We start from the raw sequence: 14523 nt of genomic DNA, 5'->3' as shown, positions 1-14523 counted from the left end.
TAATACCGTCCTCTATGTACACGTGTATATAATACCGCCTGTATGTACACATCTCTACATGGTATATAATACCGCCTGTATATAGTATATTACACCTGGTATATAACACCACCTGTATACAGTATATTACACCTGGTATATAATACCGCCTGTATATTACACCTGGTATATAACACCGCCTGTATATTACACCTGGTATATAACACCGCCTGTATACAGTATATTACACCTGGTATATAATACCCCCTGTATATTACACCTGGTATATAATACCGCCTGTATATTACACCTGCCTGTACATTACACCTGCCTGTACTGTATACAGTATATTACACCTAGTATATAACACTGCCTGTATACAGTATATTACACCTAGTATATAATACCGCCTGTATACAGTATATTACACCTAGTATATAACACTGCCTGTATACAGTATATTACACCTTGTATATAACACCTCCTGTATATTCCACCTGCCTGTACTGTGGGGACTCTGAGGAGATTTGGCCGGTCTTTCCCTCACACCTTTCTGTCACTATTTTCCCGCCTCTTTCTCTCAGGATGGTCACATGACTGTGGTGGGGGTGGGCGCTCGTGTTTCCTCTCTGGCCGCTGATTGGTTGGCTCTGCTGTCTATCTTGGCTATTTCTGTGTCACGTGTCTGTGCTGTGATTGGCCGCCCGCTGCTTTCCCCGCCTCTCCAGGGTGACAGCTTTCCTCACTACATCTCCCGGCATGCCCTGCGGGTGACGCGCCGGTCCCGTGACTCCCGCCCGCTTCGCTCCTCCCGGTCTGTGTAAAGATGGCGGACGAGGACGGGATCCACTCCAGCCAACGGAACGGGGGCGGAGGCCCGGGCTTTGGGCCTGCGGGAGGTCCGCGGGTTGTCCGGATAGTCAAGTCCGAATCCGGTTATGGCTTCAACGTCCGGGGCCAAGTGAGCGAAGGCGGCCAGCTACGGAGCATCAACGGAGAGCTGTACGCCCCGCTGCAGCATGTCAGTGCCGTCCTGCCCGGGGGAGCCGCCGACCGCGCCGGGATACGGAAGGGGGACCGCATCCTGGAGGTGTAAGTACCGGAAACCGGGCGGCAGTCACCGGGCACGTCCTGGCTGTGTGTGTGTGAGAGGAAATCACCGGAAACCGGGCGACAGTCACCGGGCACGTCCTGGCTGTGTGTGTGTGTGAGAGGAAATCACCCCAATCCGACAGGACGTCACCCCAATCCGGTCTGTGTGTATGTGACAGGACGTCGCCCCAATCTGACAGGACGTCACCCCAATCCGGTCTGTGTGTATGTGACAGGACGTCGCCCCAATCTGACAGGACGTCACCCCAATCCGGTTTGTGTGTATGTGACAGGACGTCGCCCCAATCCGGTCTGTGTGTATGTGACAGGACGTCACCCCAATCCGGTCTGTGTGTATGTGACAGGACGTCACCCCAATCCGGTCTGTGTGTATGTGACAGGACGTCGCCCCAATCTGACAGGACGTCACCCCAATCCGGTCTGTGTGTATGTGACAGGACGTCGCCCCAATCTGACAGGACGTCACCCCAATCCGGTCTGTGTGTATGTGACAGGACGTCACCCCAATCCGGTCTGTGTGTATGTGACAGGACGTCACCCCAATCCGGTCTGTGTGTATGTGACAGGACGTCGCCCCAATCTGACAGGACGTCACCCCAATCCGGTTTGTGTGTATGTGACAGGACGTCGCCCCAATCCGGTCTGTGTGTATGTGACAGGACGTCACCCCAATCCGGTCTGTGTGTATGTGACAGGACGTCACCCCAATCCGGTCTGTGTGTATGTGACAGGACGTCGCCCCAATCTGACAGGACGTCACCCCAATCCGGTCTGTGTGTATGTGACAGGACGTCACCCCAATCTGACAGGACGTCACCCCAATCCGGTCTGTGTGTATGTGACAGGACGTCACCCCAATCTGACAGGACGTCACCCCAATCCGGTCTGTGTCTATGTGACAGGACGTCACCACAATCCGGGCGGCAGTCACCCAGACTCGGGTCTGTGTGTAGTCGGCGGGTTTCTGACAGAACTTCACCCTAATCCATGTGGTGGTGACCCCACTGCAGTGACCCCTTTTTCCAGCTGGGTTGCTTCCTCTAGTTGTCATGCTCTAGAAGCCTAAGAATTTATGTCAGTGACCCGTCATGGGGTGTCCCTCTTATCTACCCTCTCTGTAGGTGTCAGTGACCCGTCATGGGGTGTCCCTCTTATCTACCCTCTCTGTAGGTGTCAGTGACCCGTCATGGGGCGTCTTCTTATCTACCCTCTCTGTAGGTGTCAGTGACCCGTCATGGGGCGTCCTCTTATCTACCCTCTCTGTAGGTGTCAGTGACCCGTCATGGGGTGTCCCTCTTATCTACCCTCTCTGTAGGTGTCAGTGACCCGTTATGGGGCGTCCTCCTATCTACCCTCTCTGTAGGTGTCAGTGACCCTTCTCTCAAGTTCCTGTAGATTCCTGCAGTTTCCCTTTAAGAAGCCATAGGACGGCAGTCACATGATTGGGGGGGGGGGGCTTCCTGTTGACTTCCCGTTCCTCTTATGTAACCCCCAGTCTCCTAGCGGGTGTGCGGCCCCTCCCCACACACACAGTGACCCCGAGGAAGGAAGTGACCGCTCAGCACAGGATGTCTCCTGTCACACTGCACGAGAAGTAGTACTGTGCACTGTCCGTATATACATAGTAAGAGAAGTAGTACTGTGCACTGTCCGTATATACATAGTAAGAGAAGTAGTACTGTGCACTGTCCGTATATACATAGTAAGAGAAGTAGTACTGTGCACTGTCCGTATATACATAGTAAGAGAAGTAGTACTGTGCACTGTCCGTATATACATAGTAAGAGAAGTAGTACTGAGCACTGTCCGTATATACATAGTAAGAGAAGTAGTACTGAGCACTGTCCGTATATACATAGTAAGAGAAGTAGTACTGTGCACTGTCCGTATATACATAGTAAGAGAAGTAGTACTGTGCACTGTCCGTATATACATAGTAAGAGAAGTAGTACTGTGCACTGTCCGTATATACATAGTAAGAGAAGTAGTACTGTGCACTGTCCGTATATACATAGTAAGAGAAGTAGTACTGTGCACTGTCCGTATATACATAGTAAGAGAAGTAGTACTGTGCACTGTCCGTATATACATAGTAAGAGAAGTAGTACTGTGCACTGTCCGTATATACATAGTAAGAGAAGTAGTACTGTGCACTGTCCGTATATACATAGTAAGAGAAGTAGTACTGTGCACTGTCCGTATATACATAGTAAGAGAAGTAGTACTGTGCACTGTCCGTATATACATAGTAAGAGAAGTAGTACTGTGCACTGTCCGTATATACATAGTAAGAGAAGTAGTACTGTGCACTGTCCGTATATACATAGTAAGAGAAGTAGTACTGAGCACTGTCCGTATATACATAGTAAGAGAAGTAGTACTGAGCACTGTCCGTATATACATAGTAAGAGAAGTAGTACTGTGCACTGTCCGTATATACATAGTAAGAGAAGTAGTACTGTGCACTGTCCGTATATACATAGTAAGAGAAGTAGTACTGTGCACTGTCCGTATATACATAGTAAGAGAAGTAGTACTGTGCACTGTCCGTATATACATAGTAAGAGAAGTAGTACTGTGCACTGTCCGTATATACATAGTAAGAGAAGTAGTACTGTGCACTGTCCGTATATACATAGTAAGAGAAGTAGTACTGAGCACTGTCTGTATATACATAGTAAGAGAAGTAGTACTGAGCACTGTCCGTATATACATAGTAAGAGAAGTGGTACAGAGAGTTTGGAGTGTCCATGTATACAGGATGTGAGAAGTAATACTGTGCACTGTCCATATATATATATATTTATCTTCATTTAATTTGTCTTCAATGGACAACCACAAAAAGAATTGTCAGAAAGCCAAATTGGATATAATTCCAGAGCAAACATAAAAAGGGGGTGGACAAAAGTATTGGCACTGTTTGAAAAATCATGTGATGCTTCTGTAATTTGTGTAATTACCAGCACCTGTTACTTACCTGAGGCACCTAACAGGTGGTGGCAATAACTAAATCACACTTGCAGCCAGTTGAAATGGATTAAAGTTGACTCCACCTCTGTCCTGTGTCCTTGTGTGACCACATTGAGCATGGAGAAAAGAAAGAAGACCAAAGAACTGTCTGAGGACTTGAGAAGCAAAATTGTGAGGAAGCCTGAGCAATCTCAAGGCTACAAGTCCATCTCCAAAGCCCTGAATGTTCCTGTGTCTACCGTGCGCAGTGTCATGTAGAAGTGTAAAGCCCATGGCCCTGCGGCTAACCTCCCTAGATGTGGACGCAAAAGAAACATTGACCAGAGATTTCACCGCAAGATTGTGCGGATGGCGGATAAAGAACCTCGACTAACATCCAAACAAGTCCAAGCTGCCCTGCAGTCCGAGGGTACAACAGTGTCACCCCGTACTATCCAGCGTCAGCGTCTGAATGAGAAGGGACTGTATGGTAGGAGACCCAGGAAGACCCCACTTCTTACCCACAGACAGAAAAAAGCCAGGCTGGAGTTTGCCAAAACTTACCTGAGAAAGCCAAAACCGTTCTGGAAGAATGTTCTCTGGTCAGAGGAGACAAAAGTAGGAGAAGGCCTCAACATAGAGATTACAGGAAAAAAGAGAAGACGCCCCCTACAGTCAGACATGGCGGAGGTCCCTGATGGTTTGGGGTTGCTTTGCTGCCTCTGGCACTGGACTGCTTGACCGTGTGCATGGCATTATGGAGTCTGAAGACGACCAACACATTGTGCAGCATCATGTAGGGCCCAGTGTGAGAAAGCGGGGTCTCCCTCAGAGGTCAGGGCTCTTCCAGCAGGACAAGGACACAAAACACACTTCAGGTCAGCACTAGAAAATGGTGGTGAGAGAAAGCCCTGGAGACTTGTAAAGTGGCAGCAATGAGTCCAGTCCTGAATCCCATAGAACACCTGTGGGGGAGGGGGAGAGATCTCTTGGTGGCAGTTTGGAGAAGGCCCCCTTCACATCTCAGGGGGGACCGCGAGCAGGAGCCAAAGAAGAAGGGTCTAAGATTCCAGCAGAGCCTTGTAAAAAACTCATTGCTGGTTAGCGGAAGTGGTTGCGCGCAGTTATTGTGTCTAAGGGTCAGTTCATACTACGTTTCCTGAAGCTTATTCTGAACGTAAAACACGTTCAGAATAAGCGGCGTATAAAGCAGCTCCATTCATTTCTATGGGGAGCGCTCGTATGCCGGCTCCCATAGAAATGAATGGAGCTGCTTTATACGCCGCTTATTCTGAACGTGTTTTACGTTCAGAATAAGCTTCAGGAAACGTAGTGTGAATGCACCCTAAAGGTTGTGCTACCAAGTATTAGGCTGAGGGCGCCAATACTTCTGTCCGCACCAGTTCTGGAGTTTTGTGTAAAATGATCAATGATGTGACTTTTTTTTCATTCTCTTTTGTGTTTTTTCATTGCAAGCAAAATAACTGAAGATATTACCAAAGAGTTTGTGCTGTGTAATCATTGTCTGGGAACACCGAGGATTATCTGACAGGACTGGAGGGGGCGATACTTATACTGTATATACCCTGTGTCACTTATATACTATATAAGAGTTTGTGCTGTGTAATCATTATCTGGGGACACCGAGGATTATCTGACAGGACTGCAGGGGTGTTGGCGCCGATGATCCCCGTCAGCTCCGCTTGAGGAGAACTCTGTGACTTCTGGCTCCTTCATAGATCTCACTGTTTGTGACAAATTAGATTCTCTTTTTCCCGCCATGTTTAATATCAGCAAACTGCCAATGTGGAGTAAAGGTGATCCCCCTCCAGTGTGTCAGCACTGCCTGGAGCAGATCAGATAATATGCAGATGCTTGTACACAATGGACTGAGGGTTAGATAGAGAGATAACAGACCTGGGACCTGAGATAAGCGGCTGCAGGAGCAGTGTGATATAGTATGTGACCAGAAATCCAGAACAGTAGTGAAGCCATGTCATTTACTGGGATACAAAGTAGCCGATGTGTTACTCCAGGTTACAGAGTATCTATGGGACAAATCTCATCCATATCCGCTCAGTAGTTTATGTGTGATCGAGGAACAAACATCCAAACTGTCACATGTACCATAGTAGTAGGATGTGAGAAGTTGTACTGTGCAGTGTCTGTACATACAGGATGTGAGAAGTTGTACTGTGCCCGCCTCCTCTCACCTGTAACCTTCTGCTCCTCAGGAATGGGGTGAATGTGGAGGGGGCGACACACAAGCAGGTGGTAGATCTGATCCGGGCGGGGGAGAAGGAGCTGGTCCTCACCGTCCTCTCGGTGCCCCCACATGAGGCGGAGAACCTGGACCCCAGCGACGACTCCTCAGGACAATCCTTCTACGACTACACGGAGAAACAGGCCGTCCCCATCTCCATCCCCACATACAAGCACGTGGAGCAGAACTCCGAGAAGTTTGTGGTGAGTGGCGGTGACCTGTGTGCGCAGTATAACTTCCTCCCCGCTCCTCATGGTTTCTTCTACCTTCCTGTAGGTCTACAATGTCTACATGGCTGGCCGGCAGCTCTGCTCCAAGAGATACCGCGAGTTTGCCATCTTGAACCAGAACTTGAAGCGAGAATTCGCCAACTTCACCTTTCCCCGACTTCCAGGGAAGTGGCCATTCTCCTTATCAGAACAACAGCTGGACGCCCGGCGGAGGGGCCTGGAGGAGTACCTGGAGAAAGGTGAGGGGGAGGGGCCAGGAGGAGTAGCTGGAGAAAGGTGAGGGGGAGGGGCCAGGAGGAGTACCTGGAGAAAGGTGAGGGGGAGGGGCCAGGAGGAGTAGCTGGAGAAAGGTGAGGGGCCAGGAGAAAGGCGGGAGGGGCCAGGAGGAGTACCTGGAGGGAGGGGCCTGGAGAAAGGGGGAGGGGCCAATAGGAGTACCTGGAGAAAGGGGAGGGGCCAGGAGGAGTACCTGGAGAAAGGGGAAGGGCCTGGAGGAGTACCTGGAGAAGGGGGAGGGGCCTGGAGAAAGGGGAGGGGCCTGGAGGAGTACCTGGAGAAAGGGGAGGGGCCTGGAGGAGTACCTGGAGAAAGGGGAGGGGCCTGGAGGAGTACCTGGAGAAGGGGGAGGGGCTGGAGGAGTACCTGGAGAAGGGGGAGGGGCCTGGAGGAGTACCTGGGGGAGGGGCTGGAGGAGTACCTGGAGAAAGGGGAGGGGCCAGGAGGAGTACCTGGAGAAAGGGGAGGGGCCAGGAGGAGTACCTGGAGAAAGGGGAGGAGCCTGGAGAAAGGTGTGAGAGCGGAGGGGCCTGGGGGTGTCTCTGCAATCCCTATCGATCAGTGGGGGTCTCTCTGCTCTCGGTATATATCGGTGGGGGTCTCTCTCTGCACTCGGTATATATCGGTGGGGGGTCTCTCTGCACTCTGTATATATCGGTGGGGGTCTCTCTGCACTCGGTATATATCGGTGGGGGTCTCTCTGCACTCGGTATATATCGGTGGGGGTCTCTCTGCACTCGGTATATATCGGTGGGGGTCTCTCTGCGCTCGGTATATATCGGTGGGGGTCTCTCTGCGCTCGGTATATATCGGTGGGGGTCTCTCTGCGCTCGGTATATATCGGTGGGGGTCTCTCTGCGCTCGGTATATATCGGTGGGGGTCTCTCTGCGCTCGGTATATATCGGTGGGGGTCTCTCTGCGCTCGGTATATATCGGTGGGGGTCTCTCTGCGCTCTGTATATATCGGTGGGGGTCTCTCTGCGCTCTGTATATATCGGTGGGGGTCTCTCTGCGCTCTGTATATATCGGTGGGGGTCTCTCTGCGCTCTGTATATATCGGTGGGGGTCTCTCTGCGCTCTGTATATATCGGTGGGGGTCTCTCTGCGCTCTGTATATATCGGTGGGGGTCTCTCTGCGCTCTGTATATATCGGTGGGGGTCTCTCTGCGCTCTGTATATATCGGTGGGGGTCTCTCTGCGCTCTGTATATATCGGTGGGGGTCTCTCTGCGCTCTGTATATATCGGTGGGGGTCTCTCTGCGCTCTGTATATATCGGTGGGGGTCTCTCTGCGCTCTGTATATATCGGTGGGGGTCTCTCTGCGCTCTGTATATATCGGTGGGGGTCTCTCTGCGCTCTGTATATATCGGTGGGGGTCTCTCTGCGCTCTGTATATATCGGTGGGGGTCTCTCTGCGCTCTGTATATATCGGTGGGGGTCTCTCTGCGCTCTGTATATATCGGTGGGGGTCTCTCTGCGCTCTGTATATATCGGTGGGGGTCTCTCTGCGCTCTGTATATATCGGTGGGGGTCTCTCTGCGCTCTGTATATATCGGTGGGGGGTCTCTCTGCGCTCTGTATATGTCGGTGGGGGTCTCTGCACTCTCCAGGGCTCATAGTTTCGGGGCGGGGGGTTTCGTCCACCCCTGACCGATCTCCTCCTTTCTGCGCAGTTTGCTCCATACGAGTGATCGGTGAGAGTGACATCATGCAGGAGTTCCTGTCGGAGTCTGACGAGGTGAGGTCACATGACACGTGGGGCGGGGCCGGCTGACCTGGAATTGTCATGACGACGACCTCTCCCTTCTCTACAGAACTATAATGGCGTGTCGGACGTGGAGCTGCGGGTGGCGCTACCTGACAAGACCACGGCCACCGTACGGGTGAAGAAGAACAGCACCACAGACCAGGTGTTCCAGGTAGAGCGCGCTGCCGTGTATCGGGGGAGGATCCAGGTAGAGCGCGCTGCCGTGTATCGGGGGAGGGTCCAGGTAGAGCGCGCTGCCGTATATCGGGGGAGGGTCCAGGTAGAGCGCGCTGCCGTATATCGGGGGAGGGTCCAGGTAGAGCGCGCTGCCGTATATCGGGGGAGGGTCCAGGTAGAGCGCGCTGCCGTATATCGGGGGAGGATCCAGGTAGAGCGCGCTGCCGTATATCGGGGGAGGGTCCAGGTAGAGCGCGCTGCTGTATATCGGGGGAGGGTCCAGGTAGAGCGCGCTGCCGTGTATCGGGGGAGGGTCCAGGTAGAGCGCGCTGCCGTGTATCGGGGGAGGGTCCAGGTAGAGCGCGCTGCCGTATATCGGGGGAGGGTCCAGGTAGAGCGCGCTGCCGTGTATCGGGGGAGGGTCCAGGTAGAGCGCGCTGCCGTGTATCGGGGGAGGGTCCAGGTAGAGCGCGCTGCCGTGTATCGGGGGAGGGTCCAGGTAGAGCGCGCTGCCGTATATCGGGGGAGGGTCCAGGTAGAGCGCGCTGCCGTATATCGGGGGAGGGTCCAGGTAGAGCGCGCTGCCGTGTATCGGGGGAGGGTCCAGGTAGAGCGCGCTGCCGTGTATCGGGGGAGGGTCCAGGTAGAGCGCGCTGCCGTGTATCGGGGGAGGGTCCAGGTAGAGCGCGCTGCCGTGTATCGGGGGAGGATCCAGGTAGAGCGCGCTGCCGTGTATCGGGGGAGGGTTCAGGTAGAGCGCGCTGCCGTATATCGGGGGAGGATCCAGGTAGAGTGCGCTGCTGTATATCGGGGGAGGGTCCAGGTAGAGCGCGCTGCCGTATATCGGGGGAGGGGCCGACTCCGCACCCACTCACTCTCTTCTCTCCTCACAGGCGCTCGCTGCCAAGATCGGAATGGACGCCATCACTGCAAACTACTTCGCATTGTTTGAGGTCATAAACCATTCCTTTGGTCAGTACTGGGTGCCGTAGTGTCCTGCCTGTAGGGGGCGCTGATATCCTGCGGGGTGGTAACCGTCCGCTTCACCTCTCCCTCTGCTCTCTCAGTCAGGAAGTTGGCGCCCAATGAGTTCCCCCATAAGCTGTATGTACAGAACTACACGTCCGCCGTGCCCGGAACCTGCCTGACCGTGCGCAAGTGGCTCTTCACCACCTCCGAGGAGGCGCTGCTCAAGGACAACGACTTGGCCGTCTCCTACTTCTTCCACCAGGTAAGTGTCCTGGTCCTGTGTGTACTCCGCTCACTTCCAGAGCTGCGGTGTGTGATGGGGCTGCAGCTCTGGAGGTGAGCGGTGTGATGGAGGTGAGTGGTGTGATGGCGCTGCAGCTCTGGAGGTGAGCGATGTGATGGAGGTGAGTGGTGTGATGGCGCTGCAGCTCTGGAGGTGAGCGGTGTGATGGCGCTGTAGCTCTGGAGGTGAGTGGTGTGATGGCGCTGCAGCTCTGGAGGTGAGTGGTGTGATGGGGCTGCAGCTCTGGAGGTGAGCGGTGTGATGGCGCTGTAGCTCTGGAGGTGAGCGGTGTGATGGCGCCGCAGCTCTGGAGGTGAGTGGTGTGATGGAGGTGAGCGGTGTGATGGCGCTGCAGCTCTGGAGGTGAACGGTGTGATGGGGCTGCAGCTCTGGAGGTGAGTGGTGTGATGGCGCTGCAGCTCTGGAGGTGAACGGTGTGATGGCGCTGCAGCTCTGGAGGTGAGCGGTGTGATGGCGCTGTAGCTCTGGAGGTGAGCGGTGTGATGGCGCTGTAGCTCTGGAGGTGAGCGGTGTGATGGCGCTGTAGCTCTGGAGGTGAGCGGTGTGATGGCGCTGCAGCTCTGGAGGTGAGTGGTGTGATGGAGGTGAGCGGTGTGATGGCGCTGCAGCTCTGGAGGTGAGTGGTGTGATGGCGGTGAGCGGTGTGATGGCGCTGTAGCTCTGGAGGTGAGCGGTGTGATGGCGCTGTAGCTCTGGAGGTGAGCGGTGTGATGGCGCTGTATCTCTGGAGGTGAACGGTGTGATGGCGCCGCAGCTCTGGAGGTGAGTGGTGTGATGGAGGTGAGCGGTGTGATGGCGCTGTAGCTCTAGAGGTGAGCGGTGTGATGGCACTGTAGCTCTGGAGGTGAGCGGTGTGATGGCGCCGCAGCTCTGGAGGTGAGCGGTGTGATGGCGCTGTAGCTCTGGAGGTGAGCGGTGTGATGGCGCTGTAGCTCTGGAGGTGAACGGTGTGATGGCGCTGCAGCTCTGGAGGTGAGTGGTGTGATGGAGGTGAGCGGTGTGATGGCGCTGTAGCTCTGGAGGTGAGCGGTGTGATGGCACTGCAGCTCTGGAGGTGAGTGGTGTGATGGAGGTGAGCGGTGTGATGGTGCTGTAGCTCTGGAGGTGAGCGGTGTGATGGCGCTGCAGCTCTGGAGGTGAGCGGTGTGATGGGGCTGCAGCTCTAGAGGTGAGCGGTGTGATGGGGCTGCAGCTCTGGAGGTGAGCGGTGTGATGGCGCTGCAGCTCTGGAGGTGAGCGGTGTGATGGGGCTGCAGCTCTGGAGGTGAGCGGTGTGATGGCGCTGCAGCTCTGGAGGTGAGCGGTGTGATGGGGCTGCAGCTCTAGAGGTGAGCGGTGTGATGGCGCTGTAGCTCTGGAGGTGAGTGGTGTGATGGAGGTGAGCGGTGTGATGGCGCTGTAGCTCTGGAGGTGAGCGGTGTGATGGCGCTGTAGCTCTGGAGGTGAGCGGTGTGATGGCGCTGCAGCTCTGGAGGTGAGCGGTGTGATGGTGCTGCAGCTCTAGAGGTGAGCGGTGTGATGGCGCTGCAGCCCTGGAGGTGAGCGGTGTGATGGGGCTGCAGCTCTGGAGGTGAGCGGTGTGGTGGCGCCGCAGGTATGGAGGTGAGCGGTGTGATGGCGCTGCAGCTCTGGAGGTGAGCGGCGTGATGGCGCCATCTTCTTCTGCTTTCAGGCAGTGGATGACGTAAAGCGAGGATACGTCAAGGCGGAGGACAAGGCCTATCAGCTGCAGAAGCTGTGTGAGCAGCGGAAGATGCTGATGGTGAGTGTTGGGGGCGGAGCCTGGATCCTCAGGGGCTGTCTTGTCCTGCCCACGCTCAACTCCTCCTCTCTTTCTTCCAGTATCTAAACATGTTGCGGAGCTGCGAAGGCTACAACGAGATCACGTTCCCGCACTGCTCATGTGACTCGCGCCGGAAAGGGCACGTCATCACCGCCATCAGTATCAAACATTTCAAGCTACTGGCCTGTACGGAGGAGGGGCAGCTGGAGGTGAGGCGGGCGATGGGGCGTGGACACCTCCTTCTCCTGCAGCACAAGCCCCGCCTCCTGACCCCCAACTCCTCCCCTCTCATTACAGAATCAGGTGATCGCTTTTGAATGGGATGAGATGCAGCGGTGGGACACGGACGAGGAGGGCATGGCCTTCTGCTTCGAATACGCCCGGGGGGAGAAGAAACCTCGATGGGTGAAGATATTTACTCCATATGTGAGTATATACTACTGACAACCATCTGTGTATATCATGTGTGAGAGGTTGTCACAGCCCCGCCCCCTCAGTGACATCATTGATATAATGACGTGATCAGACATGAGCTCCGCCCCCTTGTACTACAGTACAGCTATTCATCTATTACTACTGACAACCAGCCTGTATATATCATGTCTGAGAGGTTGTCACAGCCCCGCCCCCTGTTACTGACATCACTGAGTTTGTTGCAGCCCCGCCCCCTGGTACTGATATTTTGTTGTCACAGCTCCGCCCCTCTCACGTTTCTCCTCCCTCTTGCAGTTTAATTACATGCACGAATGCTTTGAGCGAGTCTTCTGTGAGCTGAAGTGGAGGAAGGAGGTAAGTGGCCGCCATCCCGTTTTCCCCTCCTGCTGTCATGTGACCCGCTTCTGACTCCACCCCCTCTTGTTCCAGGTGGAAGAGGAGGCCACTGACAAAGACAATAAGAACTGCACTAATGACAGTACGTGCAGCAAGGTAACCTGCCCCCGCTGAGCACCCCCTGCACCCCCCCACCCCCTAGGCTGCGCCCCCCTGTCCACGCCCCTCTGCCTCAGTCCACGCCCCTCGTTTGCCGCTGCTCCACTGGCGCCACCTCCTGGCACCCTGTTGCATTCTATGGTTATGGCTGCCTTGTCTTGCTTTGCTTGTGGCCCGGTCTGTGTGATGTCATTGTGTCATGTGATGTCATGCTGATGGGTAACTCCACCCCCTTGTCTTCTCCACAGAACATCTTTCAGATTGTACGGTTGCAGCACAAGGACACTAGCACCTAGCGGCGGCCGCTCCTGGATGGGCTGCTGACTCCTCCCCCTCCTCCTCCTGCTCCTCCTCCTTCTCCGTGCCGGCCCAGTCCGGTAATCTTTCAGCAACATCTCATGTGTCATGGAGACAGACTGAATCGTTAACCTCTTGCGCCCTGGGCTGCCGTCTGCAGCATTGCAGGGGTTAATCATTCCACACAAGCATTAGGCCTCGCTGAGGATCCGTTTCAGTGTCATCCCCGGAGCGAGACGTCTGATACTCTCAGTCCTGCGATTGCTTTTTGTAGTTTGGACCCCTCCCCTCCCCCCTGTTGTCGTCCTTGCATGTGTTTCTTAACCTTTTGCCCTCCCCCCCCCCCCCCCCCCCCCCCCTAACACTACTACCTGGCCGACACGCCAGCCGCTGTCCCGGTGGCTGATGGGATATGGTGGGGCGGAGCGGCTGGGGCGCGGCCTGCACCTCCACATTTCTGCACGTGCACTTGTATATAGGGGATCATTTCATAGAGTGTTAGGATCGGCTGCTGTGCGCCCCCTGCAGGATGAGGTCAGTATTCGCAGCAGCCAAGATCCACCGCCATTCCGGGCGCAGTCACGTGACCACCGCGCGGGGTTAAACTCTTCATACATTTCATATTGTCTGGGGTGGGGAACGCGAGAGGCAATGGCGAGCTGGGTGGATCGTTCCATTATACGTGTGGGGGGGGGGGATAAATCTGAAGTGCTACTTTCTATACAAATGTGCCAAACAGACATGTAGTATCCCCCTCCCCCCACACGGGCACCATGAATGTAAGGGGCGGGGCCACTAGAAGGGGTGTGGCCTAATTTTGTGACTGCGGAGCATGTTGTGCCTTTTATGTACTGTGTGTAAAGCCCCTCCCCCCCAGCACCCTGACAACAGACGGTCAGTCAGCCCCATGATCGGGGTGTTGTGGTGGGCGGGGCTCTGGTCGCCATTGCCTCATTCCCCTCCACAGCTTCAGACATGAACAAATCTTCCAGCGGTGACCCCTCCCCTCCCCCCTCCTCCATCACAGCAATAACATGAGTCACCGACTGTGGGACCCCGCGGAGCGGCCCGGACAGCGCTCGCCACCTCCTCCCCTCCCCCTGTGTGGACTTGTTTATGTTCTTTTTAATTTATTTTGGAGATTTCTAACCACGACCCGGTTACCGTCAGGAAGCGAATGTGAAGGGTTAACGAGACGGCGGCGCTCACAGTGTTTAACGTCATGTTCCAGAGCTAACAATCTAATCGCGTTCCGTCACCTTAGTGTAATTAATGTAACATATTCTTTTAAATAAATCAATTTATTGATGAGACTCTCCCGTGCCTCGCGCCTCATTTACCTCCGAGTGCCCCCCCCCCAGTCTGCTGAGAGAAGTCCTGTGAGGAGGAGCGCGGTGCCGGGATCCATCAGTCAGATGTAACGTTAGTCCCTGACTGATCCCTCCAGGCCTGGACTCCACTAGATCTCTGCATTGTCCTGTGGTATCTGATCCCTCCAGACCTGG

At 54.6% G+C, this 14523-nt stretch overlaps 1 protein-coding gene across 2 annotated transcripts; it reads left to right on the top strand.

Annotated features, from left to right (window-relative positions):
- Nucleotides 1-708: 708 nt before the first annotated feature.
- Nucleotides 709-14331, top strand: SNX27 (sorting nexin 27). 2 transcript variants are annotated; one of them, XM_075261218.1, is made up of 13 exons: nucleotides 709-1071; nucleotides 6276-6507; nucleotides 6581-6773; nucleotides 8485-8549; nucleotides 8626-8730; nucleotides 9629-9707; nucleotides 9803-9966; nucleotides 11681-11770; nucleotides 11851-12000; nucleotides 12089-12217; nucleotides 12521-12580; nucleotides 12656-12704; nucleotides 12970-14331. In XM_075261218.1, exons 1-13 carry the CDS (start codon nucleotides 806-808, stop codon nucleotides 13008-13010), a joined length of 1623 nt encoding a protein of 540 aa, XP_075117319.1. In that variant the 5' UTR covers nucleotides 709-805; the 3' UTR covers nucleotides 13011-14331. The 2 variants fall into 2 exon arrangements, with proteins under 2 accessions (XP_075117319.1, XP_075117318.1); XM_075261217.1 differs by having other exon boundaries at nucleotides 710-1071; nucleotides 12656-12718.
- The last annotated feature ends 192 nt before the right edge of the window (nucleotides 14332-14523 follow it).

This window comes from Leptodactylus fuscus (assembly GCF_031893055.1).
Source record: "Leptodactylus fuscus isolate aLepFus1 chromosome 7 unlocalized genomic scaffold, aLepFus1.hap2 SUPER_7_unloc_1, whole genome shotgun sequence".
NCBI classification, from domain to species: domain Eukaryota; kingdom Metazoa; phylum Chordata; class Amphibia; order Anura; family Leptodactylidae; genus Leptodactylus; species Leptodactylus fuscus.
This window is presented reverse-complemented; position numbering and strand designations above follow the sequence as displayed.

Coding starts and splice junctions, on each gene's coding strand:
- SNX27 (XM_075261217.1), top strand. CDS start 806: ATGGCGGACGAGGACGGGATCCACTCCAGCCAACGGAACGGGGGCGGA. Junction 12,218..12,520: donor TGAAGATATTTACTCCATAT/GTGAGTATATAC, acceptor TCCCTCTTGCAG/TTTAATTACATGCACGAATG. Junction 12,581..12,655: donor AGCTGAAGTGGAGGAAGGAG/GTAAGTGGCCGC, acceptor CTCTTGTTCCAG/GTGGAAGAGGAGGCCACTGA.